This window comes from Astyanax mexicanus, chromosome 1 (assembly GCF_023375975.1).
Source record: "Astyanax mexicanus isolate ESR-SI-001 chromosome 1, AstMex3_surface, whole genome shotgun sequence".
Taxonomy (NCBI): Eukaryota; Metazoa; Chordata; class Actinopteri; order Characiformes; family Acestrorhamphidae; genus Astyanax; species Astyanax mexicanus.
The window spans coordinates 39,366,920-39,394,757 of record NC_064408.1 but is presented as its reverse complement, the minus strand read 5'-3'; the positions used below and the strand labels follow the sequence as shown (position 1 = coordinate 39,394,757).

The following is a 27,838-nucleotide window of genomic DNA, read 5'->3' as shown; positions in this document are numbered from 1 at the left end:
ATGACCCACACACACACACACAGAGCAGTGAACTATGAAAAAATGCCCTGCAGGCAAATACTCAACCCTCTACCTCAAGCTTTACTCACTGGCCACTTTATTAGAAACACTGCAAATGTGAATCAAGCATTGATGTAGCATCACAGTGGAATTTATGAGAAATTAGGATCGGGTTTTGCTGACATTTATAACCATGACACACAGCCCACTGCAAAAACACCATGTCACCGGCTTTTACTGTGGTTCTGTAATGGTCTACAATTTGAAATATATTTTATCCCTTTCCGAGCACATATATCCCAAATGGCTACTTTTTAGTGTTATTGTTAACAGCTTTACAGTCAATGCTTTTTATGGTTGAGACATATTTGACATATTTCCAGTTTAATTTGGTTCACTTGCTCCTTGTGTTACTAAAAATGGCTTTGTAACCTTTTCCAGACTGATAAATGACTTTGTCAATGACTTTGACTACGTTCACATTACAAGTCATGTTGCTCAAATCCGATTTTTTGCTCAGATCAGATTTGGCTATCTTGACGGTTCACATTCACAAATGTAAGTGAGCTGTATCTGTGTGATCTGTCACTAAAACGTCTCACATGCGCACATTGATACATATATAAACGTCGCTTCTTTACCAACATCAAAAAACCTCATATTTAAGAGACGACTCGTAGCTTTATGAAGGGAAATGGATGCGTGAGCAGCTCATATGTGGAGCATCTTTTGCTTGTGTAGAGAGCAAACAGCTGGTCTGAGGTTCATGCTCAGGTCAAGGAGGAGAAAAAAGGACAGGCAGTTTGCTTTTGCTGTTTTTGCAGCTATAGCTGCACCAAGGGATTTGTGGGTAGGAGAGAGAAGCATGTAGCGCATGCATAAAAGCAAAAAGGCGCATGAATTCCGATTTTACCATTCACATTCATGTCGCATGTCAATGGATCGGATAAGTATCCGATTTATGACCACATATGAACGTGACTCAAAACAGATCTGAGACACATTAAGAAAAAAATGATTTTAGCCTGGTAATGTGAACATAGCCTGTTTTCAAATCTTTTCTCGAATTTATTTAGATCAGGTAATACTGTTTGCTTTTTGAGATCTTTTTTTTCTGCTTCATGTCAGACAGGTTCTACTTAGGTGATTTATTGATTCTACAGGTCTGGCGATGATCAGTCCTGGTTGTGGCTAGTGAAAAAATAGATTAATCACAGTTTATTTCACATAGGACCAGACTGGTTTGGATAGTTATTTGCTTTAATAAATTAAATAATTTAAAAACAGCTTGTAGTATCTACTCTGAAATTAAGTTTATTTGATAATCCGAACAATGTAAGTATTGTAAAAAAGCAAAAACAAAAAAAAACTGTAAGATAGATGCATGTGTCAGCACTTTCAAAGTTTGGCCACATATTTTAGAAACACTGTATACTTCCACTCACTGGTCACTTAATTATGAAGACTGAAGAGTACGTGGTGAAGTCAGGAGTGTGTGTGTGTGTGTGTGTGTGTGCGGGGGGGGGGGGGGGGGTGGGTGGGTGTTTGGCTGCTGCTGCTGCTGTCTCCGCCCTGCAGGCCCGGAGTTGATAAAGCCGCTCCTCCCGCACCTCTCTCTCTCCCTCATTCCCTCCCTCTTCATCCAGCCCCCTCCATCCACCATGGCGGCCGGACTGAGCATCACCGCCCGTGTTGAGGGTCTCTGTGCGGCTGAGACTCGCTGTTCCCCGGTCTAAACCCCCCGGAGCCACCGCTGCTGCAGTGTGCGGAGAGTGTGAAGATGAGCGGGAGTTCAGCAGGTAACTTAAGCGGAGCTAAACAAGTGCAGAGCAGCAGGAGGAGGAGTGTGGGGGAGTTTGTTTTAAAACTTCAGTACGGAGAGTTAAGACGCTCTCCGCTGTTATTGATTGTATCAGAAGTTCAGCTGCTCCTCTCTGAGAGAGAGTTTAATTCTCTGTAAAGCGGAGTAAAGGCAGTTTGGTGTGTGTTTGTGGTGAAGCTGCTGCTCTGTGGGGCTAGCGTGCTGGGAGAGCTGGGTTGCCAGGCGTTTGTAAACTCCCCCTTTAGTTTCTTACACTGTTTAAGCTCCAAAGTTAGTATAATATGGCACTTTATTATTTAGGTGTTTTATTTTTTTGCACATTTTGCATATATTTGTGTTTGGTATTCTGATAAACACAAAGCTGTAGTATTTTAACACAAAGACAAGCATATAAATAAATAAATAAATAAATCCGGCAGCTCTGAAATAAAAATGACACCAGCTTTCTAGTAGAAAGTCTTCCTCTGCATAGTGAAGAAAGACCATTATAGACAGGATAAGCTCTTTAATTTACTTGATAAAAAAAAAAAATATATATATATATATATATATATATATATATATATATAATTTTTTTTGTATTTTTTTTTAAATATTATTTGGGAACAACAGTGATTTTAGAAGGTGTTTAATAATGACATATAGTGTAATTGTATCATTATTTGATTATATTTTAATTAAGGAGAATCCCAATCACTTCATGCTAAAAACATACTGAAACTTTTTTTTTTCATCTTTGACTTATAAGAAAATTTATATATTTCTCAAACTCTGCTTTTTGTTGAGGTAAAGTCAAAACAAATGACAGACAGGAACAGGTCACACTTGGGTTACAAGCTCCAAACTCTTTTTTTTTTTTTTTTTTTTTAAGTATGAACTTAAAAATGAACTTAAGTATGAACCTAACTCCAGTTTCTACACTTCCACCATATAATTCTTGGTATGCATGACACTGCATGACCAATTAATTATACTAACTGTTCAAAATCCAGGCCTGGATGCTGGATTCAAGGTCCATCTTTAAAGACCTACAATCTAGAGAGAATGAACTCCTACTTTAGGCCCTTTTCTACTGAGAAACTAAAAAAAATAATCATACTCATATGATCAGTTCTTATAGACTATATTTGACCCAGGTCTGTATCTGGTCATAGTAGTAATTTTTTTTCCATATTTTTTTAAGCATCACAAGCTCTTCACTGGCATTTTGGTTGAAAATTCATACACAATGCTGATGCGGGTTTGTTTTATACTTCTGATTCTGCAGAAGTGCCGGGCAGGCAGGTTTTGCCTCAAGATCATGTGCTCAATTCTGGTGCAGTCACGTACCCAGGTATTGACTCTTTTCATTTGTAATTCACTTGTTTGTGTTTGTTGTACATGTACTCAGATTTGTATCATTCCATTTTAGACAAAGGTATCACTTTATGCAAAAATAAATGTTTGTTAAAATTGTGATTTGTTAGGGTAAATAGGGTTAAACCTAGGTTTTGATGTCTATTTTTTCTTTTCTTTTTTTTTTTTCTCCAAAAGGTACGTTTGATCAGCATGGCTGCCCGTTAGTCATGTTCCCAACAGAGTCTCAGGACAAGCTTGTGTCAGATCTGACCAAAGAGGAGGTGGCCGACTTCATCAGCTACTTCCTGCGCCTCCACAGGTGTGTAGTAGAGTGTAGCTGGTGTACCTGTAGGGATTCAACAACACAAAATGTAGCTGCACTATAAGTCAACTAATCTACATATTGTATCTACTTTAAGTATATACACACTAGGGCTGCAACTATTAGTCGATATAATCTACAATGTTGATTATTTATTTGTCGACTACGAATTTCATTGTCTACTAATCATTAATTTGTAACAGTACTGCATTGCACAAAGTGCTGTGGACAGATGCGCAATGGGAGTAAATGGCTCACTCACACAGGTTACACTTATTTTATTTTTATTACAGGTTACAAAACTTATTTTCTGTCTCCAAAAGTGCCCAAACTCAACAGATTACATTTTTACTCACTAAATATCAGTTATTTCCATGTTTAAACAATATCTAGACATTTAAATGCCTTTTATGTTTGCAATCTCATGTTCAGCTGTGTGTCGTTTTTAGCGATGGAGGACATGGCAGCAATAATCGTTTTGACTAATCGACTAATCGAAAAAAATAATCAGATTAGTCGACCACTAAAATAAGCATTAGTTGCAGCCCTACTGCAACTTCCTAAATTTTCTTTAGTATATTACAATCTCTGTGCGTAGGCCTGTCAAAATAAGAAATAAGAAACAATATTGTTATTTTAAGAAAATTCAATATTACCACAAATATTATTGAGGTAATGTCCATTTATTGTGTGGGAATATAATTGGGACTGGCCTAGCCACGTGGATCTTATTGATGCGATCATGCAAAAACCATGTACCTACAAAATGGCAACTTTTCAAGAACGCAAAAGACCTGTGATTTGGATAATTTATGATTGTTCATTCTATATCATTAACATTTAACTGGAAAGGGTGTAAAAAGGGCGATATAAACATTTTGGAGCTCTTAAGTATGACATGAGCCGTTTTTTCTGTATTGCTGAATACTAATAGACTTTGTGGCTCAGTTATTGCAACATTACCATATTTTATTCATTCATTCATTTTTACAAACTTTACTTTAACCTCACTTCCAATATGTGCCAGTTTATTGGTAGTCATTGTTTTGTGATGTTTTTTCCTGCAGTAAGAATAAAGAGGAATGTTTGGTGTCTGTTGTTGCTGATCTGAGAGAGGCTAACCTCAGCATCGCCAGACGAGTGGCTGAAAGTCTTCTGCTGCTGGAGGTAAACACTCCTCTTTATTACTGTTTAGCTGAGTGCAGCTGCTGCTTTAGGGAGTAATGAGACACGAGGTTTACAAACGTCACAACTCTCTTTGCTGCCTTTGTAAAAGAAAAGTGTGTTAAGTATTTTTTTTTAAAGTATACTTAACATGAAAAAGTACATACTTTTTTTAATTAACTAACTAATGTACTATTTTGGAACAACTTATGCCAACGTAAGTACATTTCAGTTGTAATTAAGCTATATTTAAACACAACATAAAAGCATTAAATTGTGCTTTTGAAGGCTTTTTTTAACTTGTAGATTTAAGTGTGTGTTTTTTTAATACACTTGAAGTATATAGTAAATGTACTACTTTGCATATTGATGCACATATTGTGTACACCTTAATGATACTGGGGGAAAAAACATACGCTAAAGTTCACTTTAAGCAGTATTTAATGCCACTATATATATTTTTTGATTAACCCAATGTATAATTTAAAGCATTCCTTAAAAAAATACATAAAGTATTCCTTAAAAAAAAACAAAGTATATTTAATGTGTGTTCATAAAGTATATTAAAACGAAGTACATTAAATTGAAAATACACTTTTAGTATTTTACTAATTTAAACATACTTTTATTGCTCTTAAGTAAATTCACCCTTCACCAAACGGAAATATACTTAAGTTCAAGTTCAGTGGTGCGTCTCTCCAGTGATGGTCCTTTATCATGAGCTGCTAACAGCATCCAGATTAACTGATCATGTTTTCAGAAAGTTCTGTTCTGATTCAGGCCAGGCATATTATAATATTTCTGGTGGAATTAATTCCTTTAGTTTTGTGTGTTTCCTGCTAAAAATACACCTGATTTAACTCCTCTGTTAATTGGCAGGTTTAGTAGGTCTGTCAGAGCAGGGAATGTGCAGACTGAGCTGGATTCTGGCCTTCGTTGTCCACCTCTGGCTTAAGCAGATAACTGAACTAATTATTCATGCAGCAGTGAAGTGTTCTCAGAAGAAATCAGAGCAGTTTAGAGTCGACACTATGTGGAATGGTTTCTCCATGCTGATTTACTGATTTTGCAGGAGATAAATTAAGATTGTGTATGTATTTTGGAGGTGATGTCTGAATGCAGTGTGTCATAATATACAAAGCACAAATTTGTGCTTGGTAAAAAAAAAAAAAATGTTGCAACAATGCTTTTTGACAAATCTTATACAGCTGGAAAGCCTGGTATTTTTCACATAAATTATGCCACATCTGTAAGGAACATGCATTAGTTGATTTTTTTTTTTTTTGCGCATCAGCTTGAAGTTGCCCTATTGCACAGGCCCTGTCCAGATCAGTCAAGCAAAAGCATCATGTTAGATACCAAACTTGTCTTGGCAATTAGTCCTGCTTATATGTGACTTAAAGGACAAAGGTTCAAACCCATATTTTTGCACAGCTGTATTGAGTGAATCACTAGCTGGGTTGCTACAAAAGCCGGAGAACCTGGTCAATGGAGTTTCACAGCAAAGGTTTCTAAAGGTCTCTGTCTTGTGTTCTGTTTTCACTGTAGGAGCATCACATCTTCCTCACCCTTCCCACTGTAATCTCATTTATATAACCTTTTCTTTTATCTTTAGTTTCTTTAGAGAAGCTCCGTCTTGTTCTGAGGCCACAGTTTAGTTCTCTCCTCTCACTGTGCGTCATTTCCCTCCATCTCTAACGGAGTTAGGGGGGGGTGTGAGGAGTCACATGCGTGCGCAGAGGGTCATATGCCTGCACTTATCTAATGAAGAGTTCAGACTGTGCCCTTATCTTCCCTACATCACTACAGAAACTGTCCATACACACACACACAAGCACACACGCACTCCCCCTGCTGCACACTGCCAGCTAATTATATAATCTATCAGGAGTCTACAGTAGTGTAAGGTGTATATTTCTGTTTGCATCTCCATTTTTCATAAATCTGAAAGTTGTTTTTTAAATCGTCAACATTTCATAATGAATGGACCAGTAAAAAAGTTCTCCAAACTTTTTCAGTTTCCAGTACATTTCAGTTTAGATTAAGGATTGTTGTTGCAGATTGGGGGTTAATGATTGTTTTGTGGCTAATTAATATAGATCAATCATGAGCCATTATGAAAAATGTAATCGTGGTGTTGAATCTTCCGGTAGCTGCACAGGAGGACTGTTCACTCTGTGTATGTGGTTCAGCCCAGGAAGAGGGATGCACTAAAGCTGCTGCAGAAGCTGCTGCTACCAAAGAAAGCCAGCTACTCCCCACAAAACGCCTACAAGGTAATGTCTGAATCTGAATGAATGTATTACAGTAGAGTAGCCAATCGCACAGCTACACACAGCATGTTTACGTCTGGGTTCTTCACTGTATAATAGGCCTGGGTTATAAAGTTATGTAGTCAGGCATGGCTGTTACTGCCACTTAAACCAACAGTTCTTCAGAAGAGATGTCCATGACCATTTTTCTTTTTGACTATTAATTATTAAGAGATAATATTTTTGTGTTAATGCACTTTGCTTATCACAGTCTGCATATCATCCTTAAGCTGAGAAACAATTTTTTTGTTTTCCTACGAAGCTTGGGAAGCTGGCTTGCATGCATGCTTCTCTCTCTCTCTCTCTCTCTCTCTCTCTCTCTCTCTCTCTATATATATATATATATATATATATATATATATATATATATATATATATATATATATATATATATATATATATATATATATATGCTTGAGTTGTAGAGTTAATCATATAGGTGATGCATGTAGTTTATAGGCCAGAGGTTCTTAACCTTTTTTTTTTTTTTAATAAACTGTGCAATGCCCTTTAAATTCAAAATATTCTGTGAGGCCTCATCCCGAGGGCAGTTAAATAGATTTATTCATTACTGATTTTGTCTTATTTTTCCTACGACTCTTTATGCTCTGCACTAATGACACAGGAACGTTTTCATTTTGCCTCAAACAAGTTTCGTATAGTTAAATATAATTCAGTTAAATATAGTTAAATAATAATCAGAGAATTTCTTTTTTTTTTTTTATTTATAAAATCACCCATTCCCTATACTAGGAACTGTGTCAGTACCACCAGGTTAAGAACCCCTAATTTAGGCTAATGTATTCTATTGGACTATGCTTCTTGTATTTTTGATCCAGCTGTTCCGGACAGTGTTGGACCTATACCTATTACTGGGTATTAGATCAGTATTTTATTGCCTTTGCCTTAGTTTGAAGGACTTCATATTTTTATTATTATTTATGTGTTTGTATGTGTGGTTATTTGTGTTGAAACAGTGCGTGTTCCTCAAAGAAGTGTGTGAGTTGTGGAACTACATTGACCGCAGCCAATTGACAGCCAGTCTGGGAGGATATCTCGTCTACTGCCACAGCAGCTGGGTCAGCTTTGTTAAGGTCAGTATTGGATCAGAAAGTGGCTGGAGGTGCAATGTATAGAGGCTGTAGCCCGCAAGTTATGAATAGGGTTGCAGCAGTAACCAGTTTACAGTAACACACCACAGCTCAGCTAACTCATTATTTTAGGCTTTATAATGCAGGTTTAAAATAACCTACAAAAACAGTACATCATAGCAAGTAGCAAAACAATCCCAAGGCCCTCTGCCTATCAACAACTTTCAATAAGTAATTCAGCTCAGAAAAACACTTGCTATTGCAACACGTGTCGTGTCATTTATATTGTATTATTTTTGTATCTAAACATTAAAATCTCATTGTCAGAACCCAAGTGGTTTTAGAAGCTGAAGAACACAAACAGTCAGAAATGCGGTACATGTCCAAATATTTGTAGACTCTCACTTCCAACTGGATCAGGTGAACATGAGCATGTGGAGGTAGAGTTTAAAGTAATAAAGTATAATTTGTTTGAAATTAAATTGACAGTACATTTAACAGTGTTTGTGTTATTTAACATTTTAATAACGTGAACATTTTAATGTTTGTGTTCCTTATCTGTTTGAGTTGGTTGCAGATTTTATTTGTTTTAGTTAATATTTTTCACATTTTATTAATTGTATGAACCATTTTTTTTGTTTGGCCAGTTGTAACATCCCAAATTCAATGCATTCTTTTAAACTAATTCATTGCTGTTTGTTGTGTGTGTGTGTATAGAGCAGAATGTGCATTTTCAGGGTCATGTGATACATGCTTCCCACACACATCAGTGCACAAGAGACAATGAATACCATAATTTAAATCATGTGAGTTTGTGTGTGGGTCTGTGTGGGTGACTGGGAGGAGGAGACGGGGTTCAAGGCCTAATGGTGAAGCCAAATGTGAGAGCCAGTGAGTCATTGTGTTAGTGTGTGTGCGCGCGCATTTTTTTTTTTTTTTTTTTTTCCCTCTCTCTCTCTCTCTCTCTCTCAGATACTCTTGCAGTCATATGATGTGTGTGAGCTCTAACAGGTTCTGCATGCTGCTCTTCTTCCACTCTCTCCAAACAGCTCCGTTTCATTTCATACAAATCTACATCTGTAAATCAGCCCAGAAACCTTATTGTCAAGTGTTTAATGATTTGAGTGAGTGAAACAAAACTATAAAAACAGGATGGTTGCGTGGCTTAAATGGCTCCAACCAGTCATTATGGTATCCTAGGTCATTGTATGATGTTGCTAGGTGGTTTCTAAGATATTGCCATGCTATCTGTGGTGGTTGCTATTGTGGCATTCCTACGTGGGTGGTGTTGCAGTGGCATCTGTGGTGGTTGCTATGGTGTTGCTACAAGGTTGCTAAGGTATCTGTGTTGCTATGGTGTCCCTAAGTTGTTTGGGAAAATTGTCTGCTAGAGCTATTTAAAAATGTACGTAAACTTTAGCACTTACTGAAAAGCTGTATACAAGCTTGCATCACACCATTAGACCACGCAATCTAGAAATAGAACAGTGTCTATCTCAAAAACAGCGGGGCAATAATAATAATAATATTAACATGGATAAGGTGAAAAAGATCTGCAGAGTGTAAAATATTATTAGAGATGCACTGATTATTTTAGGTGGGGGGGGGAAGGGGGATGCAGGAAGTGAGAGCGAGAGCTGGCAGAAACTTGGCAACCAACAAATGCAGTGTTTTTTTACATAAAACTACTTTTGTTTTGTTTTTTGCCCTTAGGCTCATTAAAATTCTTTAATTTTCCCAAAAATCGACAGTGCACCTTATCTGGTGCGCCTTTATGTATGAATTCTACCAGTCAGGTATTAAGGAGCAGTAAAGCCGTTTTGCTGAAGTACAGCTTTATAAAGGAGTTTTAGTTTAGTTCTCCAGCACTGAGACTGAGTGCAGCAGTGTTAGCAATAGCCGCTAACCGCAACACTAGCTCTTGCCATTCAGGGGTGAGAATATTGGACTGTAATCTGCACATTTACTGTGACAAACCTCTAGCTAATAGCACCCTGGGTTGCCAGAACACTCAGGGTTTCTCAGTGTAGCGCTGCTGCTAACCACTGCTGCTAACTGTGCTAAAATACTGGAAATCTAAGCTTAAAGTAAGTAAACAGAAGTGCTTTACTCACCCAAATAAACAGTTTTCAGGAGAGAAATCTGTGTAGTTTAACATTCACTGCTTATTTGACTTACGCCTTATAATGCGGTACGCCTTATAATGCGGTGCACCTTATGTATGAAAATGGACCAGAAAAGAGACGTTTATTGATGGTGTGCCTCATACAGTGCGCCTTATAGTCCATAAAATACAGTAATGTATAAATTCAACTAAATAAAGCATTCAGCACTATTTATCACACTCCCAGTTTACTATCTGCCTCTTTTACTAACAGCCTGTTTTCTAGCTAAAAGCTACATGCTGTAGCTACAGTGCTAATATGACATTAGCTTGGTGTTTGTTTCCCAAAAGTCTGTCAGCTTTTCTCTTTGTAAATTTCACTCAGGTGCCCTGATTAACACAGCTGAGGTACACTTATGACTAAGATTGCACTGCTGAGGAAATAAACTAGCTTAATATGTAACTAGAATACTACATGCTAGAATTTTATGTACATGTTTTATTAGAATAGCACTAAGCTAAATTTGACTAAAATGTCATTGCTGAGGTACAGTTATGTTTAGAATGGTCCTACTTAGTGTGCTGGTGGAATTAGTGACTAGTACTGCATAGCTTAAGTAAATTAATGAGTTTAGAATACTTTTTCTGAGCTAACTTTGATTATTTGCACTGCTGACGTACATTTTATGATCAGAACTGCACTACTGATGTAGCTAGCTGGTTAAATTTGTGACTGGAGTAGCACAGCTAAAATAAATTTGATTGGTCAGAAATTTAGCTTCGTAGCACTATTCTAAAAATGCACTGCTGAGGTAAATAAATTATCCTTTTTTGCTAGAATGTTGATGCTTAGTGTTCAATAAGTTATACAGTAGCAATTTTTTTTCTTTGAAAAGCATTGCAAATAGTGTAGATGTATTTCATTTATTTAATAGAGAAAAAAGTGGCATTTTTCCTTAATATTCATGGTCATGGCAACATGCTGCACACAAGTTGCTTTACCTTGTGCTGGGGTGTTGCTGATGGGTGGATGCTATGCTGTTTTTTTTTTTTTTTTCCCCTTTCCATGCTTGCTAGAATATGCTTGTAAGATGTTTGGTAGGCAGCTGGTAGTTAGTTGTTATACCCTGTGCTGTGGTGTTGCTGCTAGGTGGTTGCTATGGTGTTCCACATGGGTGTGAGGGTTCTGGTAGTGTACTTGTATCAGGGAAAGAGGGTGCACAGACGTTTTAGCTAACAGTAGTCCTTCATAATCAGACATTTGTCCATGTTTATAAATGGTACTCCCAACCCATCTCCTGCGTCACCTGTTGCACAAGAGCTTTGATCCTGGAGCTCATGAATGAGGCTCTACACTACTGTTACCATGGTGAAACACACCAGTTATTCAACTCATTAGCAACTCAATTGCATGTGTGCTTTCTCCATCTCCCCAATGTTTTGCCTTCATTTTATTCTCTCTCCTTCTGGCTCATTCTGCTGTGTATAGTCAGTGCTGTTGGTGTGGTTGTGGATGTGTTCTGGTGTTTGCAGCTTGGGTGATTCTTGGAGCATTTTTGGTGTTTTCATTGATTAGTTTCTGGGTTTTGCTAGTGCTTGAGGTTTCTTTAGGTAAGTAAATGTGGCCTTTTTTGTGGCTTTTTCTTTTTTGGTGTAGAACTAAGTCTGTTCAGACTTCCAGCTCAAACCTAATTGCAGCATATATAGATTGTATTCAGATTGATTTAATAGTTTAAACAGCCAGAAACCGCATGAAATCTAATGTTTGGAGGTGGTCTAAAATGTGATTTACAATAGAATTTCAGTGCATCTTCTGAGTCACTCAATACGACAATGACCTAATCAAATAGAGACCGATTTGCCTGGAGTCTTATGTGGTCCATGTGATTGTCACGTGAAGCTAGATGTGATTTCTGTTGCATTATTACATGGCTGTCATGTTTTCTTATGCTTGCTAAAATGTTTAGTAGGCTGCTGATAGCTAGTAGCTATACCATGTGTTGTGGTGTTTGAGTTGCTGCTAGGTGGTTGCTATGGTGTTCTACATGGGTAAAAGGGTGCTGGTAGTGTACTTATGTGTCTGTGCACCCCTTGTTTTTTTCCTAAGACTGCAGTAGTACTTCATAATCAAACTTTTGACAATGACCTAATCAAATCCAAAGTGAGTGATGCTCCCTTTTGGATCCTAATACTTCAAAGGTTAATTACTGACAGCCACCCATGCAGATACATGTTTGTGATGTCCAGACATGCAGATCTGATCACTAGCAGTGCAGACAATCAACCAAACAGATCTGATTTAAGAAACAAATTAGATTTGCCCGCAGTCTGAAGTCAGTCATATTTGAGTCATATCTTATACACGTTCCGGCCTTCCTTTGTGTGCATCATGCAATAAAGTTCCTTATAATTGGAGAGAGACTGGAAATGACTGAACCAGAGAAGAAACTGCTAAAGAAAAGCAAAGGTATGTTTTAAAAGATGATTGTCAGTTACGTTTCCTGTCTTTTGTGTGTGTGCAGGAAATAGACAGTTTTGTGCAGCAGTTTGTGGCAGTGGTCCAGAGGTTGCCAGTGTGCATCAGCGCTTTACAGTCCATCTCAGCATTGCCAGTTCCTGCGGACCCCTCCAGACTTTCTCAGTTCTGCTCCAGCAACCAGGCTGAGCTCCAGCAGATACGCAGGTAACACACATTCGCCCAATACACGCTTCACTCTATTATGGAGCTCTGTATGCTTTGTATAGGGCTAATATCGCTAGAAACTAAATAAAAAAAAATACCAGGACATGCCAAAAGTAATTAGATCGCAGTATGCAAATTGATCATGCAGTGTTCAAGAAATCAGGGCGTGGCTTGGAAACACCCATATATGTATACAAGTGAGGGTGAACACTGGCCAGTGTACTTATGGCAATGCTAGTACCAGGGTTTGTTCAGTAATGAAAAACCTGGAAAAGTCATGGAATTTGAATATAGCAGTTTCCAGGCATGGATAAAATTTGAAAAACAAAATTACCCAGAAAGTTTTGGAAAAGTCATGTAAATTTGAAATACAGATCTTTGTTTCTGTTTACCAATGGAGAAAATCTATTTTGAGCTAAACAATACATCAGCTCAGAGTTAATTCAGTAATTTAGCCACACACAATAGAGCTCTCAGGATCTAATACACATTTTATTATTAAAGATTGTGTCAGATTTATGGTAGGTTTATTATAATCATCATGATCATTAAATTTGGCTTGAAGGCATGGAAAAGACATGAAAAAATCGTGAAAATGTATTGGTTAAAAAGTGTATAAACCCTGCAGGACGGATAGTGGCAACCAGATGGATGGGACATTTGCATTTCCAAAGTTGTGCAGGTATTTAACATTCCTCGAATCAGGGTTTTGTTTGTAATGGAAATGCATCAAAGAACAGCATAGGTATTATCATCCACAGTGGACAGAGCAGTGGGTGGTAATGATTGGCAGCTTCTGGCTAGAATTGTTTGTGTGAACAGTCAGACACTAGTTTCTAGTATCAGATTTTGTTCAGTGTATAACATAGATTTGCTTGTCAATTAGTTCTACAAAATAGCTGATTGACAGTAATTTTGCCCAGTGGTGTGTCCAGAAGGGTGATAGAACAGATCTGAAGCAGTAGTCTAAAATTTTGTGGTTTTATTGGAAAGAGTAGCATGGGGAAAATGACAAAAATATTCTAATAAATGGTCTCATTTTGATTCTGTGACTATCCCTTCAATGCCAAGAATATATGGAGGAAACCAATGAGACTGCTCTGTTTTCGGAATGAAGTTTTTCTGACCATATTACATTTTTATTAGAGCTTGTTATTATCTTGTTACTTGCGCAGTCAGTGTGCTGGCGATGGCACTGATACAAGAGCTACAGCGAACATGGAGATATCAGTAGCCTTCTGCTTTTTCAGCATTTTTAGCAATGAAACACAGAATTAAAACTGAAGAGTAAAAAAAATTTAAGTACTTTTCAAACAATTACATATTCATTTATTACAAAAACAAAATAATGCGTCACTTTAAATGCTGTTGTTTTTCTGGCTGTTAGGAAGCAGTTGGAAGTTTCTGCTTCGTCCACATATGCAACAGGAGCTACTGTAGTCTCTGAGCTTTGTTTAAAAATCTCAAGTCATCCATGTGAAATTAATTTGCTACGTCTGCCTTTGTTTTGCCACTGAAAGCTGCTTTTGTCTTTTCACCCCCCCCCCCCCCCCTCACTCTTTCTCTTTCACTCTTACTCATGCGCTCTCTCTTTCTCTCCCCCCTGTGTCATACTCTTCCTCTCTTGCTCTGTTTCTCTCCTGTTCATGCTCAGTGATCTTGGTCTGGATGAGTTGTTGAGGAGGTGCGAGTGTGTGCTGGAGAAGTTTCGTTTTCCTGAAAGTGATCAGTGTTATCAGGCCATGGTGGGAACTCACCTCTACACACACACTGCGCTGGAAATGCTGCACAACTATGAAAGGTACACACACACACACACACACACACACACACACACACACACACACACACACACACAGCCGATGATCCAGCTGAAGTGCAGCTACACACCATGTCCTGATATGCACTGTACACAATGTCATCCCACCTCCATGTAAGCCATACCTGTACCCACTACCTTGGTTACACCACTCCAGTGTTGGCCCAGTTCCCCCCCATTCTACACCACACTAATTTAATTAATCAGTGTTTAATTTCAGGTCCAGTAGGAGCTTTGATTGCTCCAGCTGGCTAAGAGGCTGTCACTATTATCCGAGGATCACCTGTTTAGAGTCCCGTGCTCTCTCCACATCAGTCCTAGGGTCATGTTGACTTTACATGTGGCTTTGTTAAAAAAAAATGGTGTAAAATAATAAAATAAGCTATTTCCAGTGCAGTGGATTAACCACATGTTCACTGTCCAGTTACATATGACCTCAGCAACAGTATGTGATGTAATTCCTAAAATGGAAGTGAGAATGTTCAGTGAAATTGCTGTGAACAGGAAAATGCCACATTAACCCATCTCATCAAACAAGCAAAAACATCAGCTGAGGGCATATCTGAACATAATAAGCATATTAATAACATAAGCAATTCATTAAGTATTATAGAACTTTGTTGCACCTTTTATAGTATCTACTATAGGTCAGTTGTTGCAGTATTTGTAACACATTAAAATGTTTTTCATTTCATTTTGTATTTTACTTACTATAAGGCGCACTATCAATAAAAAAAACGTCTATTTTCTGGTCTATTATCATACACCAGGCGCACCAGATCATAAGGTGCATTATGTGACACTAGTAAGGAACAGGAGTGTCGCCATATTTTCCTACTAATTCGGGAGGTCTTGCCGGGTACAGGCCGATTATTACTTGCCTCTGAAGGGTGAAAGACCCAGATCTTTTAGCGGGCAATGCTAATACTGCTGGAGAACTAAACTGAAATTCCTGTATAACACCGTACTTCAGAGGAGTGGCTTTAATGCTTCTTACAACATGACTGGTAAAATTCATACATAAGGCACACCGGATTATAAGACGCACTGTCGATTCTTGGGAAAATGAAATGATTTTAAGTCCACCGTATAGTGCAAAAAATATGGTTGAATGTTGAATGTTTGCAGAGACAAATGTTAAATGTGCTTGTGGGTCTTTCCGTGAAATTGAAAGTTTTCTTTATTATTGCGTAAGATAATCTTTGTAGCTAATGCTTTGCTGAATTTGTATACAGAGGTGTCGCCTAAAATGTTTAAATATATTATCCCTCTTTATCTCTCTCACTCTCTCTCGTAGAATAACAGCGGCGGTGGAGAAGGTGGAGTTGCTGTGGCAGCAGGCGTTCTCAAAAGCGCGAGGGCAGCTGCAACTCCTCAACCTCCAGAAAGAAGCACAACAGGTTACAATTCAACAATTAATGCAATTTCTCCCCCCATGTCCCGAACACTTGTTTTAATTCAGATTAATGTGATTTATTGCTCTCACAGGTTGAGTCACAGATGGATTTGGTGTGGCAGAAGCTGCAGTCGTTCAGCACAGAGACTGCTGCAGATGGTGGCAGCGCTGAAACACTGAAGCTGGAGTTTGAGGCGTCTGTTTACACTCATGCTATGGTATCTGCACTACGGATCTTAGCTTCTCAGTCCTGCTATGCAAATTCATACCTTACACTTTTTTGCTAATCTGCAGGTTGTGAGCTGCTATTATACTATCACTTCAGTACTAATAGCTGGAATATAAGCTTTTATTACATGTTGGCTAATTATGTAGCTCCAGTGTTAATTGCTAGAATATAAGCGTTTAGTACTTGTTAGCTATGTTAGAGTTACAGTACTAATGTGTTCTGTTTAAACCAGGAAGTCAGAGTTTCCTAGTAGGAGATTAAATTGAATGCTTCTACAGGTCAGAATTTCTACTTGGAATGTCAGCAGAGCCAGAAACCAAGATGGCCGCCTCTATACCAACAGTTGTATTAAGCCCTATCCGGATGGAATTCGTTTTTTAGGGGGACGTCTGTGAAAAATATAGTTCACACTTTTACTCAATGATAAAACACATGCATCTGGACTGCAATTAAAAAAAGGAGGACCAGTGAGTTTTTAGGCTTTCTCGATCACATTCAGTAGCTCCTCTATGTCCACTTGCTGTTGTGTTTGTGTAATTACGGTGCGTGGCAGTGGACAAATAGCTTTTTTTATTAAACCGAGGTGACGAAACTCAGAGATGTGAGTCCTGACGGGACTAAAATTACCGGAGGACCACGTAGTTCTGTGAAAAATAGTAGGTAGTTCAGCCTGTAATTTTCTGATAAAAACACACACACATGGTCATTTCGGATGAGCTTCCATAATACTCTTCAATTGTTTATCAACTAATATTGCTAAAAAGGCTAACCTCGGGCAGTGCTAACCCTGACATCTAAGGTAAGTGGAACGCAGCATATTTGCTGGAATAAAAGCGTTAATAATTTGTTAGCTATGGTAGCGCTGTAGCTTAGCAGTGCCTAGTTTTCATTATGTGTTAGCTACATTAGCTTTATTAGAAAAAAATAGGTTTACAGGGCGCCGAGTGGTCCAGCGGTCTAAACCTCTGCCAGGATGAGTGGGAGGTTGCAGGTTTGAACCCCCGCTCGTGCAGCTTTGCCATCAAGCTGCCGGTGCTCAGAGGGAGCACAATTGTCCGCAGCACAGGGCGTCTGTAAGCTGATGTACCGGAACATTATAAAAAGAAAAAAAAGGTTTACTTGTGACTTCGCTAAGCTGCGTTTACTGATTGAAATCCATGCTTTTGTTTGTAGGCTCTAGTGAGGCGTGCGGAGGATGTGATCCACACATTAGTGGAGAATGTGGGTGAGCGCAGTGTTGGGGAGCAGTGGGTGGTTGAGCTGGAGCAGCAGAAGGAGCGGTTTAGATCAGCAGTGGAGCTTCAGTACAGTAACATCCGCACGCACTGCCTCTTCCACCAGCTCCACAATAAAGTAAGATCCATTTATTCATTTCTCCAAACTGAGATTCTTTTTATTTTTTGTCGTCTTCTTCTTCTTTTCTTTTCCTTTGTGGTGTTTGTGTAGGTCAATCGTGTTATACACTGACTGTTTTCTACAGAGCTCCATGCATGCCTTCTTTTCATTTCCTCTTAGTGACTGTATTAACAGGTGATGTTTAGCTACAGACTGAATTGCCCAGAACTGTGATTATCACAGATTGAAATTATCCTGACAAATAACTAAGCAAACAGTTCAAGCTTCTCAATTTCCTCATTTTCCTGGTAACATACTGTTCTCAGAATTAAAAGTGGACACAAGTTGAATATTTGTAGTGTTTTGGAGATGGATAGAGTATTTGTTTTATAATATAAATAAATAATCTCTATTGGAGTAAATCCTATATAAAGTAAATTAAACAAATTAACTGCTCTTTGTATAAATGTATTGTTATTTATATTTCCATTTTGTGGGTGTAGATCCAGAGCTGGTACAGTCTAGCAGTGTGTGAGAGTTTCCTGCAGGACCTGCTGTGGGTGACCTGCTGTACGGAGCAGGACAGTCAGGGCGAAGTTTCAGCCGGGCGCGAATGGAGGCCTGCGCTGGAGTCGTTTCTCAGAGTGCACACCTGTCCTCAGGTGGAGGAGTTGGTTCAGCTAGCGCACCTGGCTAATGTCATATCTGACCCACAGCTGCAGAATGCAGGCAAACAACTCGCTCACAGGTTTGATCATGTTACTTTTTAAACCTTTTTTAAAATCCTAAAAGGATTAAAAGGAGTTTTCACAAAACATTAATGACAGTGGGCCACAGGGGAAAAAAACCTCACTCACATCACTGTGGGAGTTTTATGGGATGGTAAAAATATAAAGGGAACTGGTGTTTCTGGGACCAGGCAGCATACTTTTTGGTGTAAACTAACAGTGATGGAGCCTAACGGTGCATTTACACTGCTCCGTCGTGTCAACGCACATGGTCGCACTGCCCCCCTCCAACTGCTTGCATGTGGGCGTGACAAAGGTGTTCCCTGCGTCGTCCAATTAAATCATTCTAATAAATTTAAATGCTTTTATACAAGCTATTATTATTTTCTATAAATTAAAAAAATAAATGTGTATTAATAAATATATATGTTCGATTGAGCTTTATTACACTGTCTAGTGAGCAGAATAGAGGCTAACAAAAGCAAACCTATCCAATTAAATTATATATTAATATTTTAAAAACCCACTAGAGACCCCAACAATCTCTGCAGCCTTTCTCCTCGCAGTATTACTGTGATCAGAGTCCCTGTAAATCAGCAGGGTTTTAATATATGAGGCAGGAAAGCCTGAAACTTCTCTTCCAGGCTTCTCTGGACACTTGAAAGCGAAACTAAATGTTTTCAGACACTGCGCTGCAGACACGTATCAGACGAACACCTGCTCTCTGATTGGACAGACACATCGCGTTGGACGGATTCATTTGCATCAAGTTCAGCTCTGCTCAACTTTTCATCGCATCCCCCGCTCTCAATGATCGGACCCGTGATGCACCACGCAACTGCGTCTGACTGAGGCGGCGCTTTCCATTGAATGGGATGAATGAATGGGATACGTCACTGTGCAGTTGTCGCGATGGAGCTGTGTAAATGCACCGTAAGGTTCCAATAGCTACTACTATTAAGCAGTCAATTGAGTATTTTACACCAAATGTCAAATGGATGCTTTTCAGCAGACCATGAAAATAGTTCGTTTCGGTGAGTAAGGTGATTTGGTGTATTTTCAATCATCTTAGATAAAAATGTTTGATTGGCTGTAATTCAGATTAAAGGGGACCTGTACCAAAGAATTCAGAATCAGAATTCTATTGTATTGTATAAAATTAAGAAATATAATGTCATAAGCTTTGTGTATATCGTTCAGCACTAACCAAAATCACTGGGATTTTTTAATTAATTAATAAGAGGCTCCCTTTAACTACTAGCATGTTAATCCTGATGCTTTTATATCTGGTCTGCAGGTGTATGAACTTAAGGAAGCTGCTGACGTCTCCTGGTTCAGCGACGCTTCGTGATCTCCAGTTAGCTCTGCAGTGGCAGTATGAGTACCTGAAGGGCAGCCGTGAGACGGTGAACTCTGACCTCATTCCGAGAAGAAACGAGAGTACTGAAACGGTGGACAGTGAACGCAGCGTCCAGAGAGATTCTGGGTTTGTGTCAATCATGGCCTCAGTGAGGCCTTCATCTTCACATCCTGATTTGAATAAACAGGACTGTGTAAAGAATAATCCGTTGCGGTCAGCAGTGCTGCCGGACGCTGCCTCGCTGGCAGGAAAGCCGCCGTCCCTTAGCTCTTTTGATTCTGGTTTTGAAGGAGCAGGTGGTGGTCAGATTGAAGGAAAAGAGGGGCAGGATGGTCTACCCAGAATGCCCTACAGCAGAGAGACTACATCCAGGTAGGTTTAGGAGATGCACCACCTTTCAAAAGCTTTTAAATGAAGGCCAATTTATACTTCTACGTCAAATCTACGCTATAGCCTACGTGTACCAGGCCTGTGGCCGTGGACGTTTTGCTGTAGCCTGACGGGCACCTCCCCAGAAATGTTACTACACATTGTGTGACTCAGACAGCAGCAGCTGTGATTGGTCTGCTAAGCCGGCCACACATTCCTGCCTCGACGTGGATGCATGCACGCACGCATGCAGATGTATAAACGCGGACAGCTGTGTAGGGCACTCACACAGGCTACATCATAGGCAAGGTGTTGACTTGGCACAGAAGTATAAATTGTTCTTGGTGATAAACTGACCAATAGAAATGCTTCAGAATAATCATTAAATACAGCTCTATAAACTACGGACAAATTTCTCCCAAATTCCAAATAAAAATTGTCACTTAGAGCATTTGCAGAAAATGAGAAATGTCTGAAATAACAAAAAAGATGTAGAGCTTTCAGACCTCAAATAATGTAAAGAAAACAAGTTCCAATTCATAAAGTTTTAGAAATCAATTTTTGGTCGAATAACCCTGGGTTTAATCAGTTTTAATGCATCTTGGCATGTTCTCCTCCACCAGTCTTACACACTCCTTTTGAGTAACTTTATGCCACTCCTGGTGCAAAAAATTCAAGCAGTTCAGTTTGGTTTGATGGCTTGTGATCCTCCATCTTCCTCTTGATTTATAGTCCAGAGGTTTTCTATTTGGTAAAATCAAAGAAAATAATCATTTTAAGTGGTCTTTTTTTTTTTTTTCTAGAGCTGTATATGGACATTACTGCAATATTTTTTTCTGACCACAGTATTCCTTAGTGTAGTTTTGCATTAAATGGGCACTTCTTCCTGACAAGTCAGTTGTTCAGCTTTATTTGAAAGCATCAGTTTTATTTTATTTAGGGTTTTTTATTGATGGATATAAATGTATTATATTACTGATGCAATATCTGAATATTCTTAATAAATAAAATTTCCTTAATCTTTAAAATGGGTATTTATGAATTAGGGTGCTATTATATTAATATTTTATCGTATGGTAGTAAATTGTCTTAAAATAATATTTATTGCAGTTATTTCTGGCACAATGTCTCATCCAAACAAACAAGGCCTACTTCTTTTAAAAATAAAATACAAAAGTAGAAATGTGAGGGTTTAAGCATGGTATTGACAGTTTTATAAATATTACATATAATGTAAATTATATGTTCTTATCGGTCACCTCTCTGTCCAGGCTAAAGGTTCCCCAGCTGCAGATCAGTGAGGAGAATGTCTCCAGCATGTCTGACTCGGAGGATCTGGATCATGGAACTGCTGGCAGCAATTCTACAACAGCGAGTATTCACATCATTCCCAGAATAACCTCAGACTCTCTCAACTTTGAGATAAAAGTGCAGCGATCAGCCACACTGCCCAAGAATCCCTGGCTCAGCCTCCCAGTAGACAACCTGGAGAGTTCATACACCGTGACCATCAGCCCCAGCTCTCCTGCCCTGCAGAGACCACCAAAGTGCCACAGCCCCTCAGAGCACTGCCGTGACCAGCCCACTCAGACGGACTCACAGGGGTGTGGGTACAGCACTAAGCAACAGGTACGTAATAATATTAATATTTATAGAACATCGCCTTCACTTACAGTGGTATAAAATCATAAAGTTTGGGCAGTTTGATTATTTTAATGATTTTTCTTTATAAATCGTTGGTTGTTTGGATCAGCAATTTTTAGTTAAATATATTATATAGCAGATGAACACAGTGATATTTAAGAAGTGAAATGAAGTTTATAGGGTTTAAAGAAAGTGTGCAATAATTCTTTAAACTAAATTAGTCAAGTGCATAAATTTGTGTACCCCAACAGAAAAAATACATCAATTACATTAGATCAGATCCTCATTTTACAGAAATTACGGCCTCTAAATGCTTCCAATAGCTTCCAATGAGAGTCTGGCATCTGGTTTAAGGTATATTAGATCATTCTTCTTTACAAAACGTCTCCAGTTCAGTCATGTTTGATGATTTCTGAGCTTTAAATCACACCACAGTTTTTTATTTTTATTTTTATTTTTTTTAATATTCAGGTCTGGGACGTGGATTAACATTCCAGAACATTGTACTTGTTCCCCTGTACAAATGCTTTAGTATATTTTGAACAGTGTTTAGTGTTTAGGGTCGTTGTCTTGTTGAAGTATCCAGCCCCGACACAACTTCAACTTTCTTACTGATTCTTGAACATTGTTCTTATAATGTGTTCTTATGTAGTGTATTAAAGTCTGGAAAAATAATTGTTTGGATCATTTGGACAACATAGAACTTTGTGTCAATGAGCATATGAATCGTATGAACATTTATTAAACGCCCCCTATACTTCCTGTAATGCATCACAGTCTGTCAGAATGAGCATAACCCACACCTCCAGCAATGTACTGGTTTGTTAGAATGATCATGTGGATCATTTATTATAGAGTGCCCCCTACATTTCTTGTTGTGTACTACAGTCTGTCAGAATGATCGTGTGGATCAAATGTTTTATTGGTGTGTTGCAGGATCATGAAGGGAGTTTTCGGGAGGGGGAGTTCAGTCCAATCCGAAATGTTCTCTCTAGCACGATGGCAGAGGGTGGAGACCAAGCAGATGGTACAACAGATGTCCCGCACACACTGCTGTGGGACACCTATGACCTGCATGATGTTAGACATGACGCATCAGACAGGTGTGTGAATTATTGGATCATTTGTGTTATGAGGACTATTTTACTGTTTAGTTAGAAAGATAACTTCAGGCCAGATTTAAGGTGATCATCAGTGTTTAAAAATTGTATTGTATGTATGTAGGTTATCAGACATCTCTCTGGGTAACTGGGAGCTGGAGGAGCAGAAGGAACTTCAAGCTGTGGAAGAAATCTTGGGCCGCACTGCAGGGATACTACAGGCAAAATTCCCATTTTATTAAATTTTGTATATGTTTTTTTTTTGTTTTCTAAGAAAAGTGTTATTTTTAAAATTGTATTAATGTTCTTTAATTGTATTTCACAGGAAGAGGAGAATGTTCTGGCTCAGGAAGTTGCTCTGGATGTTCTGCTGAAAGCTGACCATGTGGGCAGACAGTGGCCTTCTTGGAACCACATGTCCTCAAGTGAGCTGGCTGAAGCAGGAGTGATCGGGCTGGAGGATGACCCCACCTCTCCTCTACGTTTCAACTGCCGTGACAGCGTTTCTTCATCTAGACCAAACTCTGAGGCGATTTCACCTGCTGAGCAGCTCCTGCAGCCAGACAGGAGCAGAGTTCTACAGGAGCTGGAAGATCTGCAGGTTCTAGAGGAAAGGATTATGGAGGAGAATATGAAGATCCAGGAGTTGCGTCTTTCAGAGAAAACTCCAGAAAGTAGGAGGTAGGCTACGTTTACATTACATCTGATTATTTTTTTTTTCTTCCCTCAGGTGAGATTTGGCTATCTTGACTGTTTACATTCACAAATATAGGTGACCTGTATCTGTGTGTAATGTGAAAGTATCTGTCCCTGGAACGCCTCACATGCGCACATTGATTTGCGTATAAACATCGCCTTCTTCATCAACAACAAAACATGCTTAAAATATTAGAGAGACGACTCTCTAATTTATAGCTTTATAAAGGGAAATGGATGTGTTAGCAGCTCATATGTGGAGCATCTTTTGCTGGAGTGGAGACTAAACAGCTGGTCTGAAGTACTTGCTCAGGTCGAGGAGGTGAAAAAAGACCAGGTGGTTTGCTTTTGCTGTTTTTGCAGCTATAGCTGCACATCTGCATCAAGAGATGTGTGGGTACGAGAGAGAAGCACGTAGCTCATGAGTAAAAGCAAAAAAACGCACGAATTCAGATTTGACGTTCACATTCATGTCTCATGTCCATGGATCGGATACATATCCGATTAAGGACCACATATGAAAGTGGCTCAGATCTGATTTGAAAAGATCTGATTTGGCACGTTTACACAGCCATGAAAAAATCAGATCTGAGCCACATTGAGCAAAAAATCAGATTTGAGTCACTTCGCCTGGTAATGTGAACATAGCTGTAAAAATGTTGATGGCTGGTTAAATGACTTACTGTGGAATAAAGTCTAATGATTATACAGTTTTTAATTCTGTAATTCTAAGACATATGATTTATAAAATATGTTTACGCGTATTTTAGCAGATTGTTCTCTCACCTTCTCTCACACTATTTAATTGATGCACAGGCCTCTGTAATTTCTGTTTAAATGCAGGACAAATCCTTTCAATCTCAGTGTGCTCCATGGGGGTAAAGGTTCTGAGATTCATGTGTGCCATGTCTGTGTGCATGACACGCGTAGGAAATCTCAATGAGGAAAGCAGATTAAAAACTCATCACACCCAACCTGATACACACTAAGTTTATTACTTCAGTAAACAACCCAAAGAATTGTGTAATAGGTGTAAAAAAGGATCTGATCTCAAACCAGAAACACAGAATTAAATAAATATTTTATTTCAACATAATTTAATTATTTAGTTCATTAATGTTAATCAGTCATCTTGACAGACCTAGACTTTCCTATTTGGTAACAATACCACTGAAATTCTATGGTTCTCTATACCCATTTTGGTTGGAGTTTTTGACCCCCAAAAAAACCCAATAAAACAAACTTTTTTAGGTAAAAATACAGCGTGCTAATATTTATGCACTGATTTAGGCATTACAGTGTTAGTCTAACAATCTAACGTTTATCTTTCTGAACCCTGTTCACCACTGATAATGGAAACCTTTTCAGGTTATGAAGTGTTTGATGAAATTTATGTACTTTGAATTCTGCGTGCAGATCTGGGTCTCTTTTCTGTTGCTTATATAAGTTTGTTATAGATTAGATTGATAAGGTTGTGTTTCCTCCTTTCATTCTGAAAGCTGTAAACCGCATATCCTCATACTTCTGCTTTTTCTTCTTCCCCTATACATGAAAGATTATCTTGCATCTTCCGTTTCAGCAGAAATCACTGTCTCTTAGATCTATGATGGGTGGTATCATTTCAGTTCCTTTCAGCATCATACAAACAAGTGGTTTTAATTTGATCTTGACTTGATACTCAAGTACTGGTTCTCTTGACATTCCTACATTGCAGAAATGCCATTGTTACATTTCCTGGTACCAAGTTTTTTTGTTTGTTTTTTGTTTTTTAATGCAAGTGTCTCTAAAGCGCTAAAATTGTTGTCTGGCGTGTTTTTAATTTGGTAATCCAATACTGCCGACTGCCGTCCATCCATCAAATATGGGAACAACAGTTTTACCTTATCTACTGAAAATGTGTTTAAAATGAATAACACCCTTCTCTCCTCTCCAAAATAGATTGTATGTCTGATTTTTATTTCATCTGATTTGACACACCCTTCCCAATTTTTTCATTAGCATACGCTGATCTAAGAAATTGAATTATGTTGCCTACAAGTGTACTTGAATAATCCGATAAGTGCAGAAATGAAGTGCGTGCACTCAATATGATTTTGTGTATTCTCTTGCTAACAGGAAGTTCCTGGAGGAGCTGGAACGTGAGAAGAAGGAAGTGGAGGAGATGGAGAGGAGTTTGAGGAGAGAGACCAAGAAGAAGAGGGAAGGAAAGCCGAAGAAAAGATCTCAAAGGGGTCCAAAGGTCGTGAAGTGCTCAATCATGGAGATGACCATGGCACTTCAGAGCTTTGAGGATGAGGATGCTGTGTGTGATGAAGCTTTGTTAATGAACTGCAGACGTGAAACACAAGAATCCAAATCATTACAATCTAATTCAAGACATTTAGATACCGCCACAGATGGATTTATTTCGTGCCTGGACTCCGGTCAGTCTTGTACAGCGATGTCTGTGGGATTAGCAACAGAGGAATTTGGTCACTCTATAGATGTCGATCAGTTTCATGAAGATTACACCAAATCTGTACCTTCCAATTCAGCCCTAGATGAAATTGTTCATTTTCCAGACAAGGATCAGCCTCACGAACCTCCAGATTTAATCACAGAAGACTCTACCAGTTCTAGACCCTCTAATTCAGGCTTGCGTGAAATTATTAATTGTGAAGGCTCAAATCAGCCTTGTGCATCTGCCAATTTCTCCACCACAGAAGAATCCACCAATTCATCACCATCTAATCTAATCATAGACAAACTAATTGATTGTGTAGACTCAGATCAGCTTTGTGAACCTCAAGATTTAACCACAGAAGATTCCACCAATTCCAGACCATTAGATTCTGCCCTAGATGAAATAATTAATTGTGCAGTCCCAGAGCAGCATCAAAAAACTCCAGATTTAACCACAGAAGAATCCACTAGTTTTGGACCCTCAGATTTATCTCCAAGTAAAATAATGGAGTGTGCGGACTCAAATCAGAACCATGAACAACCTCTACAATTAACCACAGAAGATTCCAGCCTTTCCAGACCATCAGATTCTCCCCTAGATGAACTAATTAATTGTGCAGTCTCGGAGCAGCATCGAAAAACTCCAGATTTAACCACAGAAGAATCCACTAGTTTTGGACCCTCAGATTTATCTCCAAGTAAAATAATGGAGTGTGCGGACTCAAATCAGAACCATGAACAACCTCTACAATTAACCACAGAAGATTCCAGCCTTTCCAGGCCTTTAAATCCAGTGCTAGAAGAAATCATTCAAGACTTAAATCAGATAGTTTTAGACAGTCATTGTAAAGATGCAGAATTGGGTACTGATCCTCCTTTAATAGCGATCACGAAGAAACCCACTAACAATGACTTATATTTGAGTGTAGATCAGGATGAGGATAAACAGTCTATACATTCCAGCCCATCTAAAACAGATGGAGATGTTTTTACACCAGGTAATTCTCTAATAACTCATACTGGAAGTCAGATGAAAGAAACGGGTCAGCAGATGGATACGTCCAAATCAGGTATGAATGAAAATCCATCTGAAATCATGAAAGAAAGCTGGAAAACTGACGAGTCAGAGAGTCAATCAGGTGATTTAAAGCTTATGGAGGCTTGTCAGGAACGAGCAGCATTTGACCCTGGTGGTCCAAAACCACATCCACGTCTCCAGCGGATGAAAAAGCCTCTAATGCACAGTGGAGAAAGTTCTGTTTCTGAGCAAAACTTGGAAACATGCGACCATCATGATGAGTCTGTAGTTACAGGATCAACTCTACTGCCCTCTGCTGGTCCAAAGCCAAAAGAGCGCAAAAATCTCCCACCCAGAATTTATCCATCTGCTGCGGAACACAACCGAAACAATAACAACCCTCGCTGTGCAGATCTCTATCGGCTTGATGCTGAAACGTTCCTGCAGGAGCCCGCAGTGGAGTATGTGGAGTATGAAGCTGTTGATCACACAGATGTGGACATTGTGAGTCAGATCTCTGAAACTGAATCTCACGGAGTGTGTAACAAGTCTGGGGCCAAAGTGACAAACACGAGGATTGATGAGGAACCCTCCACGAGAACTGTGTGCACATCACCTGCCCTCCATCAGCAGCTTCAGATCTGCAGCAGAGAGGTTTGGATTCGAAGTGTAATGTTACGTATGATCAGTGACCTCAAATGCAGTCGATCAGCCAAGAATATGGTGTCACATCAATGTCAAAGGTTGGGGCGCAAAAAAATACCAGGTGAAACTTTGAAACATTTTGCGTGTGTAAATTAACTTTAAAAAAGTTAATAAAAATTTACAAAAAAAAGGGAATTGTGCACGCGCTGTACAAAATATTA

At 38.8% G+C, this 27,838-nt stretch overlaps 1 protein-coding gene across 1 annotated transcript in view; it reads left to right on the top strand.

Moving 5' to 3' along the window:
- The first annotated feature begins 1,612 nt into the window (after positions 1-1,612).
- LOC103024598 (uncharacterized) overlaps positions 1,613-27,838 on the top strand; it is a 40,775-nt gene continuing 14,549 nt past the window's right edge. The window contains exons 1-18 of the mRNA XM_022685183.2: positions 1,613-1,799; positions 3,090-3,155; positions 3,356-3,479; positions 4,550-4,649; positions 6,800-6,922; positions 7,936-8,052; positions 12,676-12,836; positions 14,491-14,637; positions 15,953-16,055; positions 16,144-16,269; positions 17,454-17,633; positions 18,119-18,363; positions 19,641-20,075; positions 21,344-21,701; positions 22,653-22,819; positions 22,941-23,037; positions 23,142-23,497; positions 25,628-27,626. Of these exons, the coding sequence (XP_022540904.2) occupies positions 1,781-1,799; positions 3,090-3,155; positions 3,356-3,479; positions 4,550-4,649; positions 6,800-6,922; positions 7,936-8,052; positions 12,676-12,836; positions 14,491-14,637; positions 15,953-16,055; positions 16,144-16,269; positions 17,454-17,633; positions 18,119-18,363; positions 19,641-20,075; positions 21,344-21,701; positions 22,653-22,819; positions 22,941-23,037; positions 23,142-23,497; positions 25,628-27,626 (4,923 nt within the window). The 5' untranslated portion in view covers positions 1,613-1,780. The remainder of the gene's footprint in view (positions 1,800-3,089; positions 3,156-3,355; positions 3,480-4,549; positions 4,650-6,799; positions 6,923-7,935; positions 8,053-12,675; positions 12,837-14,490; positions 14,638-15,952; positions 16,056-16,143; positions 16,270-17,453; positions 17,634-18,118; positions 18,364-19,640; positions 20,076-21,343; positions 21,702-22,652; positions 22,820-22,940; positions 23,038-23,141; positions 23,498-25,627; positions 27,627-27,838) is intronic.